The 19,870-nt window shown below is 41.5% G+C and overlaps 1 protein-coding gene and 1 long non-coding RNA gene across 3 annotated transcripts in view; one reads left to right on the plus strand and one right to left on the minus strand.

Moving 5' to 3' along the window:
- Positions 1 to 19,870, plus strand: part of PIK3R1 (phosphoinositide-3-kinase regulatory subunit 1) — a 63,651-nt gene that overhangs the window by 22,656 nt on the left and 21,125 nt on the right. Inside the window, exons 1-3 of one of the 2 annotated variants that reach the window (XM_082191913.1) lie at positions 11,108 to 11,379; positions 16,171 to 16,263; positions 17,981 to 18,055. In XM_082191913.1, the coding sequence (XP_082048039.1) occupies positions 11,238 to 11,379; positions 16,171 to 16,263; positions 17,981 to 18,055 (310 nt within the window). In that variant the 5' untranslated portion in view covers positions 11,108 to 11,237. Of the gene's footprint in view, positions 1 to 11,107; positions 11,380 to 16,170; positions 16,264 to 17,980; positions 18,056 to 19,870 lie in introns of those variants that run through there. The other variant, XM_082191912.1, reaches the window with a different exon arrangement.
- LOC309514738 lies at positions 18,378 to 19,864 on the minus strand. Its single transcript, XR_014212154.1, has 2 exons — positions 19,199 to 19,864; positions 18,378 to 18,680 (listed from the first exon to the last, which is right to left on the minus strand). It is a non-coding gene; the product is annotated as an uncharacterized lncRNA (long non-coding RNA).

Genomic DNA, 19,870 nt, shown 5'->3' on the forward strand with positions numbered 1-19,870 from the left:
AGGCTGGTCTAGGGTTTTCTCCAGATGTTTCCTCCAAAACTCACAACTAGAGGTTTTTTAAATTATATTTAGGTAAGAGAAGGAACCAATTAACTTTTTTTTAAGTCTGTGCTATTTGCCTGACGTTCAGCATTTCTCATTGACTGTTTGTATCAGGACAGAATAAAAGCACATGTTGCCCCTTTTAATCTGCGAGGTTGAATTATCTTTTTCGTAAATAACTACCGCTGAAATGCTTTAAAAACGGCATTTTAAATTTCTTTTTGCTAAGGGTGTGTTTAACTTTCTTTTTGTTCTCAAATATTCCGTATTTGTTCAGAGTAAGACAGGAAAGAGCAAGCTGTCATCTTCCTCCTACCAAGGTCGTCAGCCAAATCCCTCATTAACGTGAGTGAAAATAGGATCAGACCAACGAAGATTATCCGGGATTGCCTGTTTAACCTGGGAATCTTGTCTGAGAAAGTACTGTGGGGTTGCACTATAGCCATAAGAACAGCCTTCGGGATCAGGCCAATGGCCCATTCAGTCCAACACCTGTTCTCACAGTGGCCAACCAGATAGCTGTAGGAAACCAGGGAGCAGAATATCAGCACAAGAAACACTCCACCTCCACCTCCACCTTCCTGATTTCTAGCAACTAGTATTTGGAAGTATTTCTGCCTCCAACAGTGGACAAAGAGCACAGCCATCATGGCTAGTAGCCATTGAAAGAGCTCTTCTCCATGAATTTGCTTAAAGCCATCCAACCTGGCAGCCATCACTGCTTCCCGGGAGAACACATTCCCGAGTTTGACTATGTGGTGCACGAAGAAGTACTTTGCTGTATCTAAAACAAAAGTTTATCCCAAACCTTTGGGAGATTCCATCTAGGAACACTGTTAGAATGCAGTAGGTGTTAGAATTCCTGCTCCATGATTACTGTCATGGGATTTTTGTCTATCACATGACGGTGTACGTTTTGACTCCACAGAGTGGGAAGTGATGGAGATAGGATGTTTGTGTTACTGTGTTCCATGAAGTGGGACTATTGTCCTTTTTTTTTTCTGCCTGATGCTAGAGAGAGAGGGAGCCAGGTTGCAGTGCTGTGTGTGTGTTTGTATGTAAATAAAGTAGATTAGCCAAAATGCTGAGTTGCTGAGGTCTGTTACGCAAGCTGTGAAGACTCTACGGATCCCTAAGTGTGCCGGTGTCTGTTGGCATCGGTCACTGTGATGTTCGGGCTGAAGAAAGCTTTTGAAGCTCCCGAATGAATGACCAGGAGGGAGATAACATGCCAGTTGGGTTTGTGTCTCTACCAAGGTCCTACTCGAGTGTAGGATGAGCTCCTGACAGTAGGATCACAACTTGTGCACATTTAACTCATGTGAAAGCAGCTTTATGCGCTTGGCAGTTTCCATGAGTAGAGAAATGTCACGTGGAATCACCTCTGAATGATTTCATGTGGTTGAAGGAAAAATTTGAATTACTTCAGAATTTGATTCTGCAAATGCATAAAACATTTTATTGATGTTATTCATATTTTGCCTTTTACCAAACAGCTGCAAGCTAGCTTACATTTTTAACAATACAGTATCATAAGAACACATCCACCACACTAAACAGCAAAATTAGACCAGGAAATAAAACTGTGAGATCAGTAGTGAAAGCTAGACCAAAGCAGTAAATAAGTCTGAAACATCAGTAAAAGCCATTGGAGGCTTGGACAAACACAGAAGGCATCAGCACCTAAGAAAGCATAAGCCAAATATTTCTTGGGAGTTCTATAATTTGGGTGCTATCATGGAAGAGGTCCTCTCTCCAGAAGCTACTTGCTTAGACAAGAGCACCAAGAAATTAGTGAGCAGGTTTCTATGGGTGAAAGCAGCCCTTTAAATACTAGGACATGTAGGACTTTAAAGGCCCAGACCAGCAAATAAATACACATATACAGACAGTAAATGTGCATTTGCAGATGCCTATACAGTATTATACTGGTACATGTAGCAAGGGGCTGGAATGGATTATATCCCCTCTTAACCTGTGAAGAACTTGAGGGACTGTTTTATATTTTTCTCACCGCACACTTACTGTGGAAGAACTCTTCTAAAGTTGGAACAGCTTGTTTCTTCAGTATGGGAAATTTCTTCCACAGAAACAAACAGCAAATTAAGGTTTTATTTATTTATTTCACTATTTTGGTTTCTAAGGGAAGAAGAGACAAAGCAACAAATCAGTTCTTAACAGTAAGAAACCGCCCAAGACATTTTGCTGCCTGAGGTGAAGCACAAAGTAATTCCTCACCCCCAGCCCACATTCTGAACCCAAGTGGACTGTCAATTGAATCTCATTTTAGCGCTGGTGAAGGGTAACATCTTCCACTGCACCAGAGTTAGAGGCCCCAGAACAGACCCTGTGGCAACAGAGGGGAACAACAGCTGGGGAGCTCATGGCGGAACAGTTGCCTCCCTCTGTCTACCAGCCCCTATTGACGTCATCTGTTGCCTTTTTTGATAGAAGTCTTATTTCTCTTTGGATTCCTGTCTATGTACAGATTCTGTACAAGGTTCTGTACTTTGACTTTTCTATCTCTTTCTCTCTCTGCTAAATCATGAAACTTCAAAAAAATGAAGAGGGGAAGGAACGAAGAGGAGAAGGAAGAGTGGTAAATGAGAGATTGATGGAACATATGTGTGCTTTTTGAGTACCTAAGGGTTGTGAATGTACATTTATATAACAGCTAATATTGAGGAAACCATTTGTGTCGGGGTGAGTAAACCTCTGACAGATTACATGCAAGCACTTGCGCATGTGTTTCATTATTTGATTGCCTTAGGAGACTGCTGTTTAAGTTGGCAGATCAACTTATTAAAAGCAAAGCTTGTCTGCTGGCAAGATTACAGCACACTGGGGGTGGGGAGGGCAGAGAGCCCAAATGTTGAGGTAGTGTGTGTTTATAGTGTAAGGAAACTATAATGTTACTGGAGGAAAGTAGGATTAAATGTGGTTCCAATTTATTGTACTGGGCTCAAGATTATATTCCTTCAGGATTTGGGCATATATGATGTGTGTTTGTGTGTGTGGCTTTTTTAAAACAAAACAAAACACGTTTAAGTCAAATATGTTGAGATCTGGAATACCTTTCTCTTCAAACTTTTAGAAAGCGTGGGCATTTTGTTCTCAATATTTCTTAAGTATTTGAGCAGCTTTGAAAATAAAGAATGTCGATAGTAACAGAACAGCTAGATTTGCTGGTCTCACTATCCAGTTATCATGCAGTGCTAAGCTGCTGCTGCTGGTGTTGCTGTTAAATTTGTATACTACCCTATACCCATAGATCTCAGAGAGGTTCTCAGAATAATCAGGGCAATTCACAACATTCTGGGTCCCCCTTCCTGCTTTCTGGTGCAACACACAGAGGAGGGGGTTGGCACAATGAGCAGCCAGTTCACCATTTACATGTGAACCAGCTCACTGAGTCCATTGTCAATTTAACAGTGAGCTTTTTGGTAAGCAGTTTACGGCTACTTCACACATGGTTTCAAGCTATGCTTTTATCATGTGTTTGGATGCTGCTATGATAGGTTTGAATATACAGTGGTACCTCGGGTTAAGTACTTAATTCGTTCCGAGGTCCGTTCTTAACCTGAAACTGTTCTTAACCTGAAGCACCACTTCAGCTAATGGGGCCTCCTGCTGCTGCTGCTGCGCCACGGGAGCACGATTTCTGTTCTCATCCTGAAGCAAAGTTCTTAACCTGAAGTACTATTTCTGGGTTAGCGGAGTCTGTAACCTGAAGTGTATGTAATCTGAAGCGTATGTAACCCGAGGTACCACTGTATGTGCATACAGGGTAACTGGAAAACAAAATACGATAAACCAGATAGCCCTGCATAATATTTGTCCTAATTCAGATGCCACCTATACGGGACCAAAGATGATATGTGTTTAAGCAAATGTTTACTTTGGCCCTGATACCATATTTGACCCAATTCCATGCTGCAGTACCCTTGTTGCCACTCCGTAGTAGGGAAACTGATGACTAAAATGCACAAGTGAGTTTTCTGTTGCTTTATGGCAGCAGGGGGTAATCTGTGCACATTGCCTAATTTGAAAAGCTCTCTGCAAGTGACCAGTTAAGGCAGAATCTACCTGCCCTTTCCTGGTAGCCCATTGAGGGGGGGGAGAGAGGATCCTGCCTCTACCCCTTGTTGGCATCTGCCCCACAGCAAGTGACTCCCAGCAATAGCTCAGAGACCACCACCATTATCAGAGCACATTCAGTGTGTTCAGGTTATTTTGTGTGGGCCTCTGATGACAGCACTGCTTGCACAAGACAAACTGTAAACCCTTTCCTACAGATAATTAAGATAGCTATTTACACAGTATGCCTGTTATACTAGAGAGATAGAAAGCAGTACCAAGGCATCCAGTATAAGGGAAGTGACTGGCTGAAATCCTAGATGCCCTTACCTGAGAGTAAGTCCCATCAAACTCAGTGGATCTTACTTATGCGTAGACATGGAGAGGCCTGCAATGTTAAGTATCTTTAAAAAACAAAACAGCACGCGGGGAACAGGAAAGAAAATGTGGCGGACAAGAAAATAAGAGGGTTACTTCTCTTTCTGCAGCAAAGCAATATGAGGTGCAATAGATTAATTGCCACATCAGCGCAGTTTTAAGCAGCTTTAATTGGTGCATATGTCTGTACATTGCTGTAAGATTCAAGGGAAAGGCTAATTAGGGTACAACTTGTTCTAACTGCCTGTGTGGATTCAATGTAATAAAAAATCGTGTGCAAAGTACATGCTCAGGTGCTGTGGGCGGTGTTGCCTTCAGTTATTTTAGGAATAAGTGCACTGGCCTATTAGAAGAAAAGGTTACCAGACCTAGTTTAGACACAGCTCTCTCTCTCAATCTCTCTCTCTCTCTCTCTCTCTCTCTCTCTCTCTCACACACACACACCCCATTTCCTGTTTACCAGAATTCAAATACGTAGATCTTAAGTTCTCCGTACAAGTAGGGCTGCTTTATGTAATGAAAAAGTCCTCATTGAGCATTCTGGCCTACACACCTCCTGTCTGTATTGCATGGGCTTACTTGTGGGTCTGGCACGGTGCCATGTTGTATGATGCTGTGTAAACAGAACATGCAAGGAACTGTTTGCTGATACTAGAAATCTTGGGATTGTTAAATACTGGCAGCTTTAGTTTTTGTGTTAGAAAAGAGATGAGCTTTCCTAGGGGCAGAGTTTTGAAATTCCAGATAGTTAGATGTTCACAGACGGGCAAGGGGTGGTTTTCTTGATATAATTGCAAGCAAGAAACCTGCATTAAATCAATTATATGAATTAGTCCCTGTCCCCTATTGGTAACTTAAGACACCCTCCAAATGGTGGTGAACTACAGCTGCCCTCAGTCCTAGCCAGCTGTGGCCAGTGCTCAGAAATGATAGCAGTTGCAGTTCAGCAACATCTTGAGGACCACTGTTTCTCTACCCTGATTATGTGATTTTAATCATTTCGATGTAAACAAAGCTGTCCTTTTTAAAAATGAAACCAGACTAAAAATAGCTCACTATAAAATGATTGCCAAAACTTGTCATAGGTATCTTAACAGATGACAAATGAATTTGCAGAGCAGTGTGAAATGTCACGGTGTTAACTCCTGTTACGAGTGACAGCTTGTTGTCAGAGTGCCAATATGAAATAAGACCAGACATTGTCACAAATACATACAGCATATGCTTATGTGCATGGTTGGTGACCTACCCAATTTTCTGTATAGAATAAATTCTTTGTTGTGTCATTAAATTAGGCACACACACATCATTTCGTCTTCTAAATATGAGGTGCTAATTTGGAAGAAAAGTATTTGCTTCAACTCCCTTGTATGAGAAATAAAATAGGCAGCTAAATGGCTTAATAGTACAAACAAAATGGATACATGGTAGGAACCCAAGAACAAATGCGTACATTGACAATAAATGTTTACAGTTAAATTTCGTCAATGTTTTCTGATAATCTGAAGCTACCATTATGAATCTTGCCTCCTTTTGGGAGCGTGATAAGTCTTCAACTCTTCATATAGAAGCCCACTTTGGACAATATAAGTGGTAATGAGCCAATCTGTTAAAGAATACTATATAAAATAAATCTATTAAAATCCATTTATTTTCCCCTAGTTACATGATTAGTCAAAACGTGTTTAGTAAAACAAAACAATGTAGTAAAAGGTAAAGGTAAAATACAAAATAATGTAACACTTCAGGGATAAATGCAATGCTCTCATGGAACTGCACAGATTAGAAAAAAGGCATGGATTACTATTTAATAAAAAAAATGAAGCATCAGTTTCAGCCTATAATTAAGGAATAACTAGAGACTTAAAAGAGATCTCTGCAGCATAATGCTGCTTATAGCATAATGGCCTGCTGTTGTGCAGGAGACTGATCTAAGGTTTTTGTGGAAAATACTGACACCCTGAGGTGGAGAGTAACTTCAAAGCAATCTCATAGTTATAAGATCACTTAACTCTTACATTACATTGTTTCCAGTAGATTTTGCTGCTCTGCATTTCCTCCCCTTAATGGTATCCCTTCTAAGCATTTTGAGAACTTTGGCCCTGTAACTGGTGCTGACCATCTCTAATGAACTTAGGAGCATAGAAAGATGCCTCATACTGAGTCAAACTCATTTGCTCATCTAGCTCAGGGTATCAGCCAAGAGTCCTTCCAGCCATACAATGAGATACCTGGAGTTAAACATGGGAACTTCTGCATGCAAAGTGTTGTGGGGGTGGGTGGGTTATTGTTAATGTTGTTGTTAAGTGCTCTCTAGGCACTGAAAATTCTTTCATCTTTTGGCAAAGATTTACCAACATTACATGGTACTTGCTCCATTTTTAACACAATGCAATACAGTGGTACCTCTAGTTAAGAATGTAATTCGTTCTGGAGGTGTGTTCTTAACCTGAAACTGTTCTTAACCTGAAACACCACTTTAGCTAATGGGGCTTCCCGCTGCTGCTGCTGCGCCACCGGAGCACGATTTCTGTTCTCATCCTGAAGCAGAGTTCTTAACCCGAGGTACTATTTCTGGGTTAGCAGAGCCTGTAACCTGAAGCATCTGTAACCCAAGGTATCACTGTACAGGTCACGGCAAGATTGGCCTTTGCAGGGTTCAGGTAAAATATATTTTGCCTGTCTCACTTGGGTACCAAACTGGCAAGATACTACATATTTTACTGGCCAAAAGTAACCCCAGTCAATCTCTTAGGCTACCCCTCAGTGAAGATAAAACTTTTGGAGAGAACATGTAGGACTGTAGCTCTAAATGCCAGTTGTAAATGAAATAAGTAAATGTATTATGTTACAGTGACCACTTACACATCACTCCAAAAAAGAGGACAAAAGACGAGCATGTGCTTTGCCTGCAGAAAATCGCAGGCCATCTCCAGGTAGGACAAGAATGTCCTCAAACTGAAACCCTGCAAAGCCACTGCCAGTCTGTGTACGATGCTATATTGAGCCACAGACCCCTGTGTTCCTTCCTATAAGCACTGGTGCCAATTTTAAAATTAGGACTATAATTTAAATAGAAAGCCAATACATCTCAACATTGGGAGGGGGGAGTGGGAACCCTGTGTCCAGGTGACCTACGTGGCTGCTCAGACTTGCGTCCATGCAATAATTTCCATGCCTCTGTTTTAGGGTTATTTATCTTGAAACCGGACTAGGTCAAAACAGAGGACTCCTTCAAAAAGAAGACTGTCCTTTGTAAAGCGGGACTAACAGACAGTCAACATTAGGTACTTTTAGGGCCATCAGGTTAAAAGAGCGAGAGAAAGATAAACAGGTAGCGGATCTTGCCAATGTCCTGCTTTGTTTTTAGTGTAATTAGAAAATGCATTTCTATAGTTGCTGTTCAACAAGGAAAAATAATAAGTGTGTATTATTATTATTATTATTACTTCCACAGCATGCTATTGCTTTACACGGTGTTTTTCTACAGTAGCACAAGCAAAAAGAAGATAGTTCCCAGCTCTAAGGGTCTTACAAGCTAAACTGTTACTCCAGTGCCACTAAAGTTTTGTTAGCACCTTGAACTAACAGTTCTATACTGAACATGGCATTTCTAAACAGAAGGCAGGTTGGAAAAGGTGTTGTGGCTTTCATAAAATAGTGTGTGCTTCAAAAGCAGCCCGTAGAGGGGAGTAGAATATAACAGGACGATTTAACTACAGGCATTTTTTTAAAAGAGTTCCAGTTGGAGCCAACTAAAAACATCTGCTGTCTTATTTATAGTTCCCAGTTCCAAGAAGTATATTCTGTGGCAGATGAAAAAGTGGATGACAGCTCATAATTCATAAAGTTACCAAAGCCTAATCTGATAGAACATAATGTACAAACTCCTCCCTCCCACACAGACAATATCGCTTCCTTTTAACACAAGATAGCATGGCTTTGCTACATATTAAATTGAGCGCTGACATACAATTTACAGCCCTTGTTATAATAATTAAACTTTAATAAAGAAGCACCATGGCCTATTATTGCAAAATGTTGGCTCAGAACCAGCAATTTGCGGAGATGCATCTTGTTAGTGTGATTCTAAGCCAGTTTTGTTTTGTTTTTAAATCCAGTTAACTTCCCCCTCAGAATCTATTTTTGTTTTGTACTATAGGAACCCCTTGCGTTGTCTTGCTGAGGATTGTTTTTCTTTTTTCTTTAACAAGGGAGAGGGGAGGGGAACACATTTTCTAGCATATCATTTTTTATTTTGTTGAAAATACTGGTAAACGAGAGCTTTCTGGGTTGTGGGCTGGGATTGAATTAGCCTGTTGTGAGAGTGTATGTCCAACTTAGTTTATAATCAAGTTTTTGGATGAAGGCTTTGGTAAGTTGTTGGTAAGCAGTATTTCCCCATGCAAGCTTTTTCCTAAAGTTTTAAAGCCACATTTTCTTTTGGAGGGCATGGAGGTGCTCACAACACATATTCATACCACAGATGGCATATGCACCTTATTAAAGCAGCTTAAAATGATAGAATGTGCGAAATATAAATGCATCATTTTTACAAATATAAATGTTTACATTATGTTGCTTAGAAAGCAAATGCCATCCAAATGAAGAGTTGTTGCACCACAGAGCACACCCATCCCTCCCATCTCACTAGACCAGAGCTTTCCCAACTTTTCATATTGCTGACACACTTTTTAGACATGCATCATTTTGCGACACAGTAATTCAGTTTTGCTAGCAAACCGGAGATTAAACTAAGCCCTTTCCAGCTGCAGGAGCAGGGCAGGGCGGGGGGCATTCGCACAACACACCTACACACTGCAGCCAACACGCTAATGCAGGCTTCCTCAACCTCCGCCCTCCAGATGTTTTGAGACTACAATTCCCATCATCCCTGACCACTGGTCCTACTAGCTAGGGATCATGGGAGTTGTAGGCCAAAAAATATCTGGAGGGCCGAGGTTGAGGAATCCTGCACTAATGTGTCGTGACATACAGTTTGGAAAGCTCTGCACTAGACCTTGGAACAGACAAAATATGGGGGAGAGTTCTTGAACATTTGGGGGACAGGGCAGAAGTGGTCTGGAATCTAGGTGGGGGCAACTGTATTACTTACTAATTGTTTTTTGAGGTCTTCTGTGGTCACCCCATGGGGGGGGGGCAACCATCTTGTTTTCATACAATGTGCTGCTAACAACACGTCACTCTACACTAGTGCACCCCACAGTAGCAGTTGGGCTGTCGTTGTTCTGTCGCTAAACTATGGCTTCGTTTTAAAGTTAAAAAAGATAAGACAATACCAACACCAATCCTTGTGATAAGGAAGGAAGAGAAATTCATTGGTCCAAGTTTAATTAATGTGGATTAAAATGCAGCTGTCATTCAGATTACACAGTTCTCAGAATTTCGTGGTGCTATTTCTGCTCAAAATATTCTCACAAAATGCATACGTCCTCAGAATTAAAAATGCAATAGTATGTATTTAAGGGGGAAATGCAGTGAAAAGCATATGAGACATAAATTTTAGCAGAAAGTGTGTATAATTTGAGTTCATTTTTTAAAAAAACTAAAAATAAAGCATGGCAAGGAATTAATCTGTGATTGAGTACATGTGAAACTCACACTGAGCACAAATAAAGGGATCCAGCCACCTACATACATAGCTCAGTTGGTGGAGCATGAAAGTCTTAATCCCGGGGTCCTGAGTTCGAGCCTTATGTTGGACAGAAGATTCCTGCATTGCAGGGGTTTGGAAAATACGGCCCTTGTGGTCCTTTCCAACTCTACAACTCTGTGATTCTATAATCTCTGCCTTTGGACCGCCTCATAAAATACCAACAGAGCAATTCAGACTGTGACCAGGCAGCAGCAGCAGGCCATGCTGGGGTGACAGCCACCATTGCATCCACAGCCCCATCCATTATGCTGGTGTTGGAGGTTGAAGGAGGCAGGCAGAAATGTGCTGTGAGCTATGCCGGCCTGGAACTGCCGTAGCCATTAGGCTTTCATTGGACCTGGTGCTGAGAAAATCTAGGAGAAAAGAAAAGGTAAAATTACTCAGGATTTGATTTTAACTGTAACGTTAGACCATAGTCTCCTGGATACCTTCTAGTAAATGAGTCCCGTCCCCCGTCCCCCCAGCTTTTTCAATAGTGTATCTTATTATATTTTAAAGGGCAGGTTAGGTTATAATTTTGGTTCTATCCACTTTCATGCTTCCTCTAGCAGTAATGAAAGGTTTGGCTCAGAGGCTTGCAGAGCCAACCTTCCAGCTTTAACTTTCCATAGGTCTCTGCCAGGTAATAACTCTGAAAATCTCTTTTTACTGAGAACTCCTGCAAAAAGTGCAGCTGTGTGCTGGTTTCGTCTTGCAGCTCGTAGCTATGTTGGCAGTGCTCAGTTGCAAGGTATGCGTCGTCTGCTCACACACGTTGCTGTTGCTAAATGCTGTTCAGGCATGTCTCTATTAACAAGAGGGGGAGAGCTTTTGGATTGGAGGGAATCTCAGCTTCTGTTTCCTCTGATTGGTTATGGCCGGTGGCAAGGTAAAAATAGAAGGAGTGGAAAATCCAGCATTTCTCGCATGTCACCAGAAGCCTCCTTTTAACCTGGGATAAATGCCTAATGACCAGGGAAGAAGGCTCTTTTAAGACAAACCCCCGGCAACTTTTAAACACTGGGGGCAGTGGGCTTCAAAATAAAACCCAAAGGGTGCACTTGATCTGAACGTGAACGTTAAAATGATTACTTTAAGTGAAAAATTGATACTGGATTGTAGCAAAGGGATCTGCAAAGTTGCCCAGATTCTTAAGAGTGGACTTGGCTCTCCAAACCTTTGTGCTGTGAAGCACACATCAAAGCAGAAGATAGTTTTGAAGTCAGGTACAGATTGCAGGCTGCTTGTCAAGTTTCGTTATTTCTCTGTGTCCATTGAAAATTGTGTGTTGAGAGGGGTGGGGTGGGGGTGGTGGGGGCTTGTTTCTTGCCATAGTCCTTTTGATACATGTTCAGTCCTCTGCTCTATTACCACTAATCCATATTCAGAGCTTGTTTTGGCAGTCGTAGCTGGAATATTTGCTTCCATTCCGTTTTGTTGCTGTAACATGTCAGCTTTCTTTAAAAATATATATAAAAAAATTAAAGCACCACGAAGAAACCTGGCTTCCTTCTGTGTAAATCTTGTAAAATGGTACTTAGTTCTAAGAATGTTGTAAAGTGTTTAGTTTGGCAGACAACTGTTTCCTGAGGTCTTTTTTATTTTTTAAAAAAACCCTAAATGACTGTAATTTTCAGTTTTGTGCCAAAGGTGGAAAGTTTACTGTCGAAAGTACCAATTGCAGTATAATGGTATGGGAATTTTATACAGGAGCATTGCAGAACAGAGCAGCTCACAGCTACAAGAGCTACGAAGCCCACTACTATTAAGAGAGGGTCATTGTGTCAGAGTTGTTGGTGATATGCTTTGCTCACTCATCACTTCATCACATTACAATGTTAAGGGGTTCCCCTCCCCATCAGTTTATATAGAATTTAACTAATTTCGTTAAAGTTATGATTGGCAGTTTATTTGAATCAGTGAGGTGGTATTTGGCTTCAAAGAATCAGGGCTGTCACCCAATTAAATAAATCTTTTTTAACTTTATGATATTGGTTGATTTACCTATGATTAATCAGTTATATTTGCATATGTAAAAATAGTTGTGAAGTAGTCCTATACCATACTAGATTCTTTTTCCTGTTCCACCTTTTTCATTTTATCTTAGGGTTATTCTCTCTTTCCTGAGAGAGCACAGAGAATACCTGTTCTAGTGGCCATTTCCAGCTTACATATGTTTTAAATGCTGCTCAATTAATGGCAGTGTTAGAAACTTAGATATGAGAGCTAGGAGCTAAATGGCACCTTAAACTTAGGTTATGGGTGCAACAATGCAATGTCTAGGTGTGCTTTTTTATAACAAGAATACAAAGCTGAAAATGAATGAACTGCAGCTAAAATATTACGTTCATTTTTCACATGGTCTCAGAAACTGCTCGCGCCCATGGAATTCCCTGTCACAGAATGCGCCTAGAACAATGGGAGTTTCGAGCACTGATTAATGGGTTTTAGTGGTAGATTTTCAGGCAGTTTTAACTGATTTGTCTACATGGGGGTAAGCCCCATTGGGAATGTGCATAGGATAGTGCATGTTGCAGCCCTCAAAACTATATTTTATGTAGCAAACCCAATTGATTGCAAGAGCATTTCTAGCTCTGCAGCAGCCTATTTTTCTGACTGCAAAAGATAAGACAAGAGAAGAGAAGCCTCTCTTCTAAAACATCAAAATACTTGATACAGCATTCCTAATTTACTTCTGATCTAGGATGGGAGAAGTAGGCTCAAAGGAATTGTGGTGGGCGGGTGGAAAATGCAATTTGCTTTCCTTACAGAAACCGCTAGAGGGAGTAAGAGAGAGAAGGCCGTGAGCTGAATTTTTCGTTCTGCCGTGTGCCTCCGTCAGAACTGCTTTGTGCACAGCTATTTTCGATGCAGATATTTTTGTGCAGAAACCCGACATATACATGGCCATGCATGCATGCATTTGAAAAAGGCACAGTGATTGAAAACTCATGTAGGTATAAAAGTACAAGTACTCTTAAAAACACAGCAAGGTGCTTTGTGCATGGATATCTTTCACAATGATCAGTTTTCCCCAAATTGGCAGAGCTTCTTCTAAACTTTTATAACAGGATTGCTTGTTGACAAATGCGAGATTGACTACTGCTGGCTCCACCATGCTAGGATGGGAGTGAATGTTCTTTTCACAGAGTTCGTTCTTTTGCTGGACACATTTCACAAAGAGCACTTCAAGGAAATCTTCTTCAGATTCTTGTACTGTGGATTTCCTAGTAATTGTGGCATATTCAAAGAACTGCTGTTAAGAGGAAGTTTCTGATCCTTTAAAAAAAAGAACCGTATAGTTCTTGTAGAAATCACAGAGGGGATGGGCAAAAAAAAAGAAGGTACGTAGCTCCCCTGGCTGGTCAAGTCCAGAGCTTTCTGTTCCATTGCATTTTGTTATAAGAAGGTTGTATAGATTTTGCACATTCGGCTGTGTTCTGTTTTGAAGTGCACAAGAGTTCTACAGTAGTGCAGAGCACATGTTGACACAGGGAAACACGCGCATGCTTTGTATGGAACACTAGGGTGTGTATGTGTGTGCAGACATATGTGATCATGCATCTGTGCAGCCTGTGGAGGAAGAAGAAGAAGAAGAGAAGAGTTTGGATTTGATATCCCGCCTTTCACTCCCCTTCAGGAGTCTCAAAGCGGCTAACATTCTCCTTTCCCTTCCTCCCCCACAACAAACACTCTGTGAGGTGAGTGGGGCTGAGAGACTTCACAGAAGTGTGACTGGCCCAAGGTCACCCAGCAGCTGCATGTGGAGGAGCGGAGACGCGAACCCGGTTACCCAGATTACGTGACTACCGCTCTTAACCACTACACCACAGGGGACAGGGGAAGAAAAGAGAAGGAGGAGGCTCATCAAATACAGTGGTACCTCGGGTTAAGTACTTAATTCGTTCTGGAGGTCTGTTCTTAACTTGAAACTGTTCTTAACCTGAAGCACCACTTTAGCTAATGGGGCCTCCTGCTGCCGCTGCACTGCCGAAGCACAATTTCTGTTCTCATCCTGAAGCAATGTTCTTAACCTGAAGCACTATTTCTGGGTTAGAGGTGTCTGTAACCTGAAGCGTATGTAACCTGAAGCGTATGTAACCCGAGGTACAACTGTATGTAACTTTATAGCAAGTGCTATGATGTGGACTCGATGACAACACAGACTTCCCTGTGCCTGTCTCCAGCCAAGTGCACCCCCATTCTGAATCCTTTTCCCTGGGGAGGCTGCACGTGTCTTTTCAGCGAGATTACAGGTTGCGGGGGAAGCAAGCATACTGCCCTTAAAGAGCCTTTTTAGCGACAGAAAAAGTGGGTGGTGGGGTCAAGCGAGTTTGAGTATTGGTTATGCTGTATATGCAGTGCAAGGAAAAGCAGGTGCAAGTGTCTTTTAAGGACAGAAAGGTCTCAGGAACTTGATGAGGAGCAATGAACACAGGCGCCTCCGCATCTCCCATCTGGACTTCCAGGTGCAAACGGACCCAGAATGGAAGACTGGTGCAATTCTGCACAGGCGCGACCTGTCCCGTTTCGCCACCTGAGGTGAAATGGGAATTACCACACCTGCCATGTCCCAGGTCTCACCAAACTCTGCAGGAGCCTGAGCGCTCCTCCAACTGTTGCCACTCGCTTTGCTTCTCCGCCTGGGGCGGGGAAGACGAGCGGCAGTGCTGCGCACCAGAATGCCCCCCCCCCTCAGCGGCAGAAGTGGTGAGGCTCTGATACTGCCTCATTGATAAATGGTCACATTCCAGTGGTGCCCTGTGGTACAGAATTCTGCATTGCCATGCCCAACAGGCTTCCTTCATCAGTTATACTGAAAATTGAAGCAGACAAGGCCAGGGGAGGCATGTCAAGACTTCTCAAAAGGTTGCCCAATGAAGAGCTCCAGTTGCCATTTTGGTGTGTCCACAATCACAAAATTGGATGCCTGTTTCAAACTACCATGCACTTTTCATGAACCACCGTACAGCAACTACAGTGGTACCTCGGTTTACAGACGCTTCAGGTTACATACGCTTCAGGTTACAGACTCCGTTAAGCCAGAAATATTGCTTCAGGTTAAGAATTTTGCTTCAGGATGAGAACAGAAATTGTGCTCCGGCAGCGCGGCAGCAGCAGGAGGCCCCATTAGCTAAAGTGGTGCTTCAGGTTAAGAACAGTTTCAGGTTAAGTACGGACCTCCGGAACGAATTAAGTACTTAACCCGAGGTACCACTGTATCCTATTTATTATATCCGCAGCATATTTGGGTGCATGTTTTCATTGCTCATGGCAGCCAGTGCAAAACTCTGGACCATCTTTCACCCAGCCAGGGTCCATCACTGCTCTTATACTCTGTTTTAGCTAGCCATGGAAATATGCCATGCTGGCAGGGATAGCATTCAATATAAGGTTGCTTCTTCTTTTTTTTGCAAGACGTTGATAGTGGCACAGTGACCCCCTAAGCACTCCTGTGACAAGGTTGCTATTCCCATCCACTAAAACACTTGTGCATGGCTATCACACATGGGCTGGACACAGATCTGGATAAGGTTCATGACCTTTCTTTTATTTATGTTTCTCAGAAACGAGTGTGCCATTGATGCAACATGGCTTGAGCCCTTTGCAGTGAAAGAGTTAGAGAAATATAAGGGTGCATATTATTTATTCACTATTGCATGAGAAAATTCATATTGTAGTGATAAGTGGTTCAAAATAGCAAAGGGTGTAGCATGTGTTTCTGAAGTTTCATTCCAGGCCAGAAGAATTTCTACTGAAACTATGCTGAATATGTCCTGAATTATTTGGGACTCAAACTTCTTCTTTTTAACTAAGTGGTTATGTATGGTTCTAATGCGCAAGGGCTGACGAGAAAACTGTTTGCCTAGACTTTGCCAGCTGATAAAGGGAATTTGTTCAGTGTTTAAAATTTAACCAGCTGCAATACATCTCATGCTTTTCACGAACTCTTAACTGTACCTCAGCTGCTTCATTTTTTAATTTTTTAATTTATTTATTTCTCCTTTCCTTTACAGCTTTTACACTTCCAGATCTTTCAGAGCAGTTTTCACCACCTGAAAAGGCGGCTCCTCTTCTTATCAAGTTAGTGGAAGCCATTGAAAGAAAAGGTATGCATATGGTGGCCTGGGGCTAGAATATAACTTTGTTGTGTGCCTGGTCATTCAGATACCACCCCTTTTGAGCTTCACATTTTTGAATTGCAAATGGCAGGCCTAAATGTCAGGAGGCCTATCAGGTCATGCTTAGTCTTGTACAATACTCATGTGCTTGCTTCCAGTGATGTTGGAATTATACCCAAGGTCCAGAATAATAATAATAATAATAATAATAATAATAATAATAATAATAATAATACAGTTGCATGCTGTTTGAATTGTGGCTACTTGGTTTATTAAAGTAGTAATGAAGCTTGAACAGCTTGCCACCTCATAACTGGCTGTTGAGCTATATTGAAATGAACGTGTAAAGACAAATTTGGAAAAGCCCTAGAAATGTGAAGTGTTTTCAAACAGGTAGCAAATACGCTGCCCTTGAAGTGAGTAGTTGATCCACAGGTAGGGACTGCTTGGGAGCATTAAACCAGCTTTTCCCTAACCTGTTGACCTCCAGGTGTTTTGGGCTACATTTCCCATCGAACCCAGCCAATGAATGGTCAGGGATAATGGGATTTGTAGTCCCAACAACATCTGGAGAGCATTACGTTGGGAAAGGCTGCCTGACGGGGCCCCTGCTTCCCTCAGGTGTGAGAAGCCAAGGCACAGTGTTTGGGTTTACTTTGAATGGCGGGGAGTCCTGGAGAGTAATAATGTCTTTTGTATTCCCTGTTTGTAAACAAATATACCAACATCACACTTTGGAGGAAAAAAACTCATAAGACAAAAAGCACAATTGCTAAGGCTGTGTCAGTTTCTTAGAAAGAAGAACAGCCGTCAGAGTGCTTCAGTGTTAGTAAACTTCAGTGGAAACTCTCGCTTCTCCGTCTGTGTGTGTCAAAATTCAAACTTGCTACAAACCTTTCTTTGCCCTTCCCATTTGCTGAAGAATGTTGCCAGAGGAGAGAAATTTCCTCCCATCATGAAACATGAATTTTCCTTCTATAGTTTGACTAGCATTTCTGTTACTGTACTGTTCCCATCCCAGCATGGATTTATTGTGTATGTGTGTTCCTTTCCCCATCTGACTTCTTCAACTGGTCAGCCTCACCTCCGCAGTGTTATTCCATAGGTTTAGAAGTTAAAACAGGACTGACTATTGGTGCAGGTTAAAAGGCAAACGGTTTGAAGGTTGATTGTTTGCAATCTCTTAAGTGTAGTTCTTGCAATCATGACTGGTTTACTTTAAATGCAGCCATTGTTAAATGTCACCAACTTCAAACACTTCCTATTGAAAGGAAGTAGCACCTGTACTATGGCTGTTTCAAAATATACAGGCAATGAGTTTGGGAGGGTTTCTTAAAGGATCATGCCAAACTCTTATGCTATTGAAACCTCTTCCACCAACTAACTATTAAAGTTTTGTTTTGTTTTAAAGTCAGAACTGATCATAGATCTTCCATTTCATGTTTAGTTTGGCCCTGATGCAAATTTCAAAGTCAAGAATTTGGATAAGGTATATTTTTGTAGTGTTTCTCAGCTGGTTGTTTGCAGACATGCCCTGCATGGGGTGCAAGTAGATGTGAGAGACTAAGAACGTAATTACACAAGCATGTGCAAACTCCTGCTATGCAGTGGCATTTGGGTGAAACATGATGTACAAAAAGCCACAGGATTTGCTTGAGAGTGCTTGTTTCTTTGTTTTAAAAACCCAATCTGCTCTGTTTTTAAGGTCTGGAATGTTCAACGCTGTACAGGTCACATGGATCAAGCAGTACTGGTGAATTGAGACAAATTACTGAGTGTGGTAGGTACAAATATTAATAGATTTCAGGGTAATTCATATGGGACAAATTATTTAACATGTAAAACTTACACATGGCAGAGCAGTGTATTCCATTGGTATTCAGTTACAGTCTTAGCTTTCACTGACCCCGGGTCACATTGACTTCGTAAATTCCTGGGATTAGGCCTACTTGGAAATATCTTGGTTGGTAATAGCTTTTAAGAAATATGATTGGCTGAGGATGCTGCTGTAACTTAGGTTAGGTAAGGTAAGATTTATGCATGGCTTCCCCACTAAAAGAAGTCTCAGAGCAGTTTACAGAGAAAGTGAGAAATGCAATGAAAAAATCATACAAACATTATTAAAAGAGATATAAGAACACAATATCATAGTGTTGGAAATTCCCAAATGCCCAGGAAAACACAAGCAATAGAACAATAGCAAGGCTGGTGCCAGTGGGCCTCCCTGGGGAGAGAATTCCCTAGGGACCAATCCAGTACATCCATCACTATAACTGCTTGAGCAAAACATGAGAAATAGAGCCTTGTGTAATCAGAATATTGATGAAAACATGCTGTAAAACTCCAGATACAGCCAGTCTACAGTTCTTCAAATCTTCTGGGTCCGAGGAGGATTTCTCTTGGACCTGAAAACATATTTTTAAACTTTAACATGCATCCATTTAATAATTTTGTTCTGCATGCACATGCATATATGTGTATATGCATTTGCATATATATCTGAAATTTTAGAGATGTAAAGTAACTTTCAGCGCCAGCCAATAAAACATGTTCTTGTTTTCACTCTGGCCTTATCATTGGTTGTAATGCTTTACTGTGCTACTGTTTACACAAAATATTAGCATGTAAAACATAGCTCAGTTAAAAATACCTTGAACTCTTAGAAGGCCTAAAACAATCTACTCATATTGCCCCATTAGTGAGAGGTATATCAAAGCAACGAAGTCTCCTGGTGGACTTTGGACAGATCTCCTTGACTGGAGTATACTTTTGTATGTTATTTGCATGGTGTGGCAATGTATTTTCCTTTTCATTCATGATTCCTTGAATGGTCTTACAGGTGAATAATGCAAAGGCATTCATTATGTTTGTAAAGGTTCTTGCTTATTATATATTGCTATTTTTTTAAAAAAATATTCTTCACCAGTGTGCAGATTCACCATGCTCTCTCTTAGCGGCCTGTTGCCATTACTTTCTGTAGACAAACTTGGCATTAGTGGGGGTCATGGGATGTGATTGCCAAACTTCTTACATTAGGAAGTGGAGCTTTTACAGTACGTTGTCTTTCTGCAATGTCTCTTACATGTGTTCTACATAAAATTGAACTTCTGTGAAGAGTTCCTTTTTTAGATAGTTGTAAAAGGTATGGAGTCCTAGGGGGAGGGCAGTAAGAACCGCACACCCAGGCAACAGAACATCCAGGCAACAGAACACCCAACTGCCATCACTAAGCAGCTCAGCCAATGCACAGTAGCTCCCTATCTGCCCTTGGATAGTATAATATGATCCATAGCCCTGTAGGAAATCGGGGATATGCTACCCCAGAGCAATGACTTGCATGAAACCGGGTAGAAGCAGCCTCAGTGATGTTGTGTCGCGTGTTATTTTAAGTAAGCTGACTTGGGTAGCCTTCTGGATCGAAATAAATAAATAAAAGCACATTTTGGATGCCTTGTTTGCTACATTATAAACCAAATTGAGATGCAAGCATTGCTTTCTGTTTTGCATGATCAAGAAAACGGTAGGGGTGGGGGCAGGCAGACTGAACGTGCTCCAGAGGCAAAGCATGACTGGGACCTGTCTCTCCCTCTCTCAG

This window comes from Podarcis vaucheri (genome assembly GCF_965113315.1).
Source record: "Podarcis vaucheri genome assembly, chromosome: 11".
NCBI classification, from domain to species: Eukaryota; Metazoa; Chordata; class Lepidosauria; order Squamata; family Lacertidae; genus Podarcis; species Podarcis vaucheri.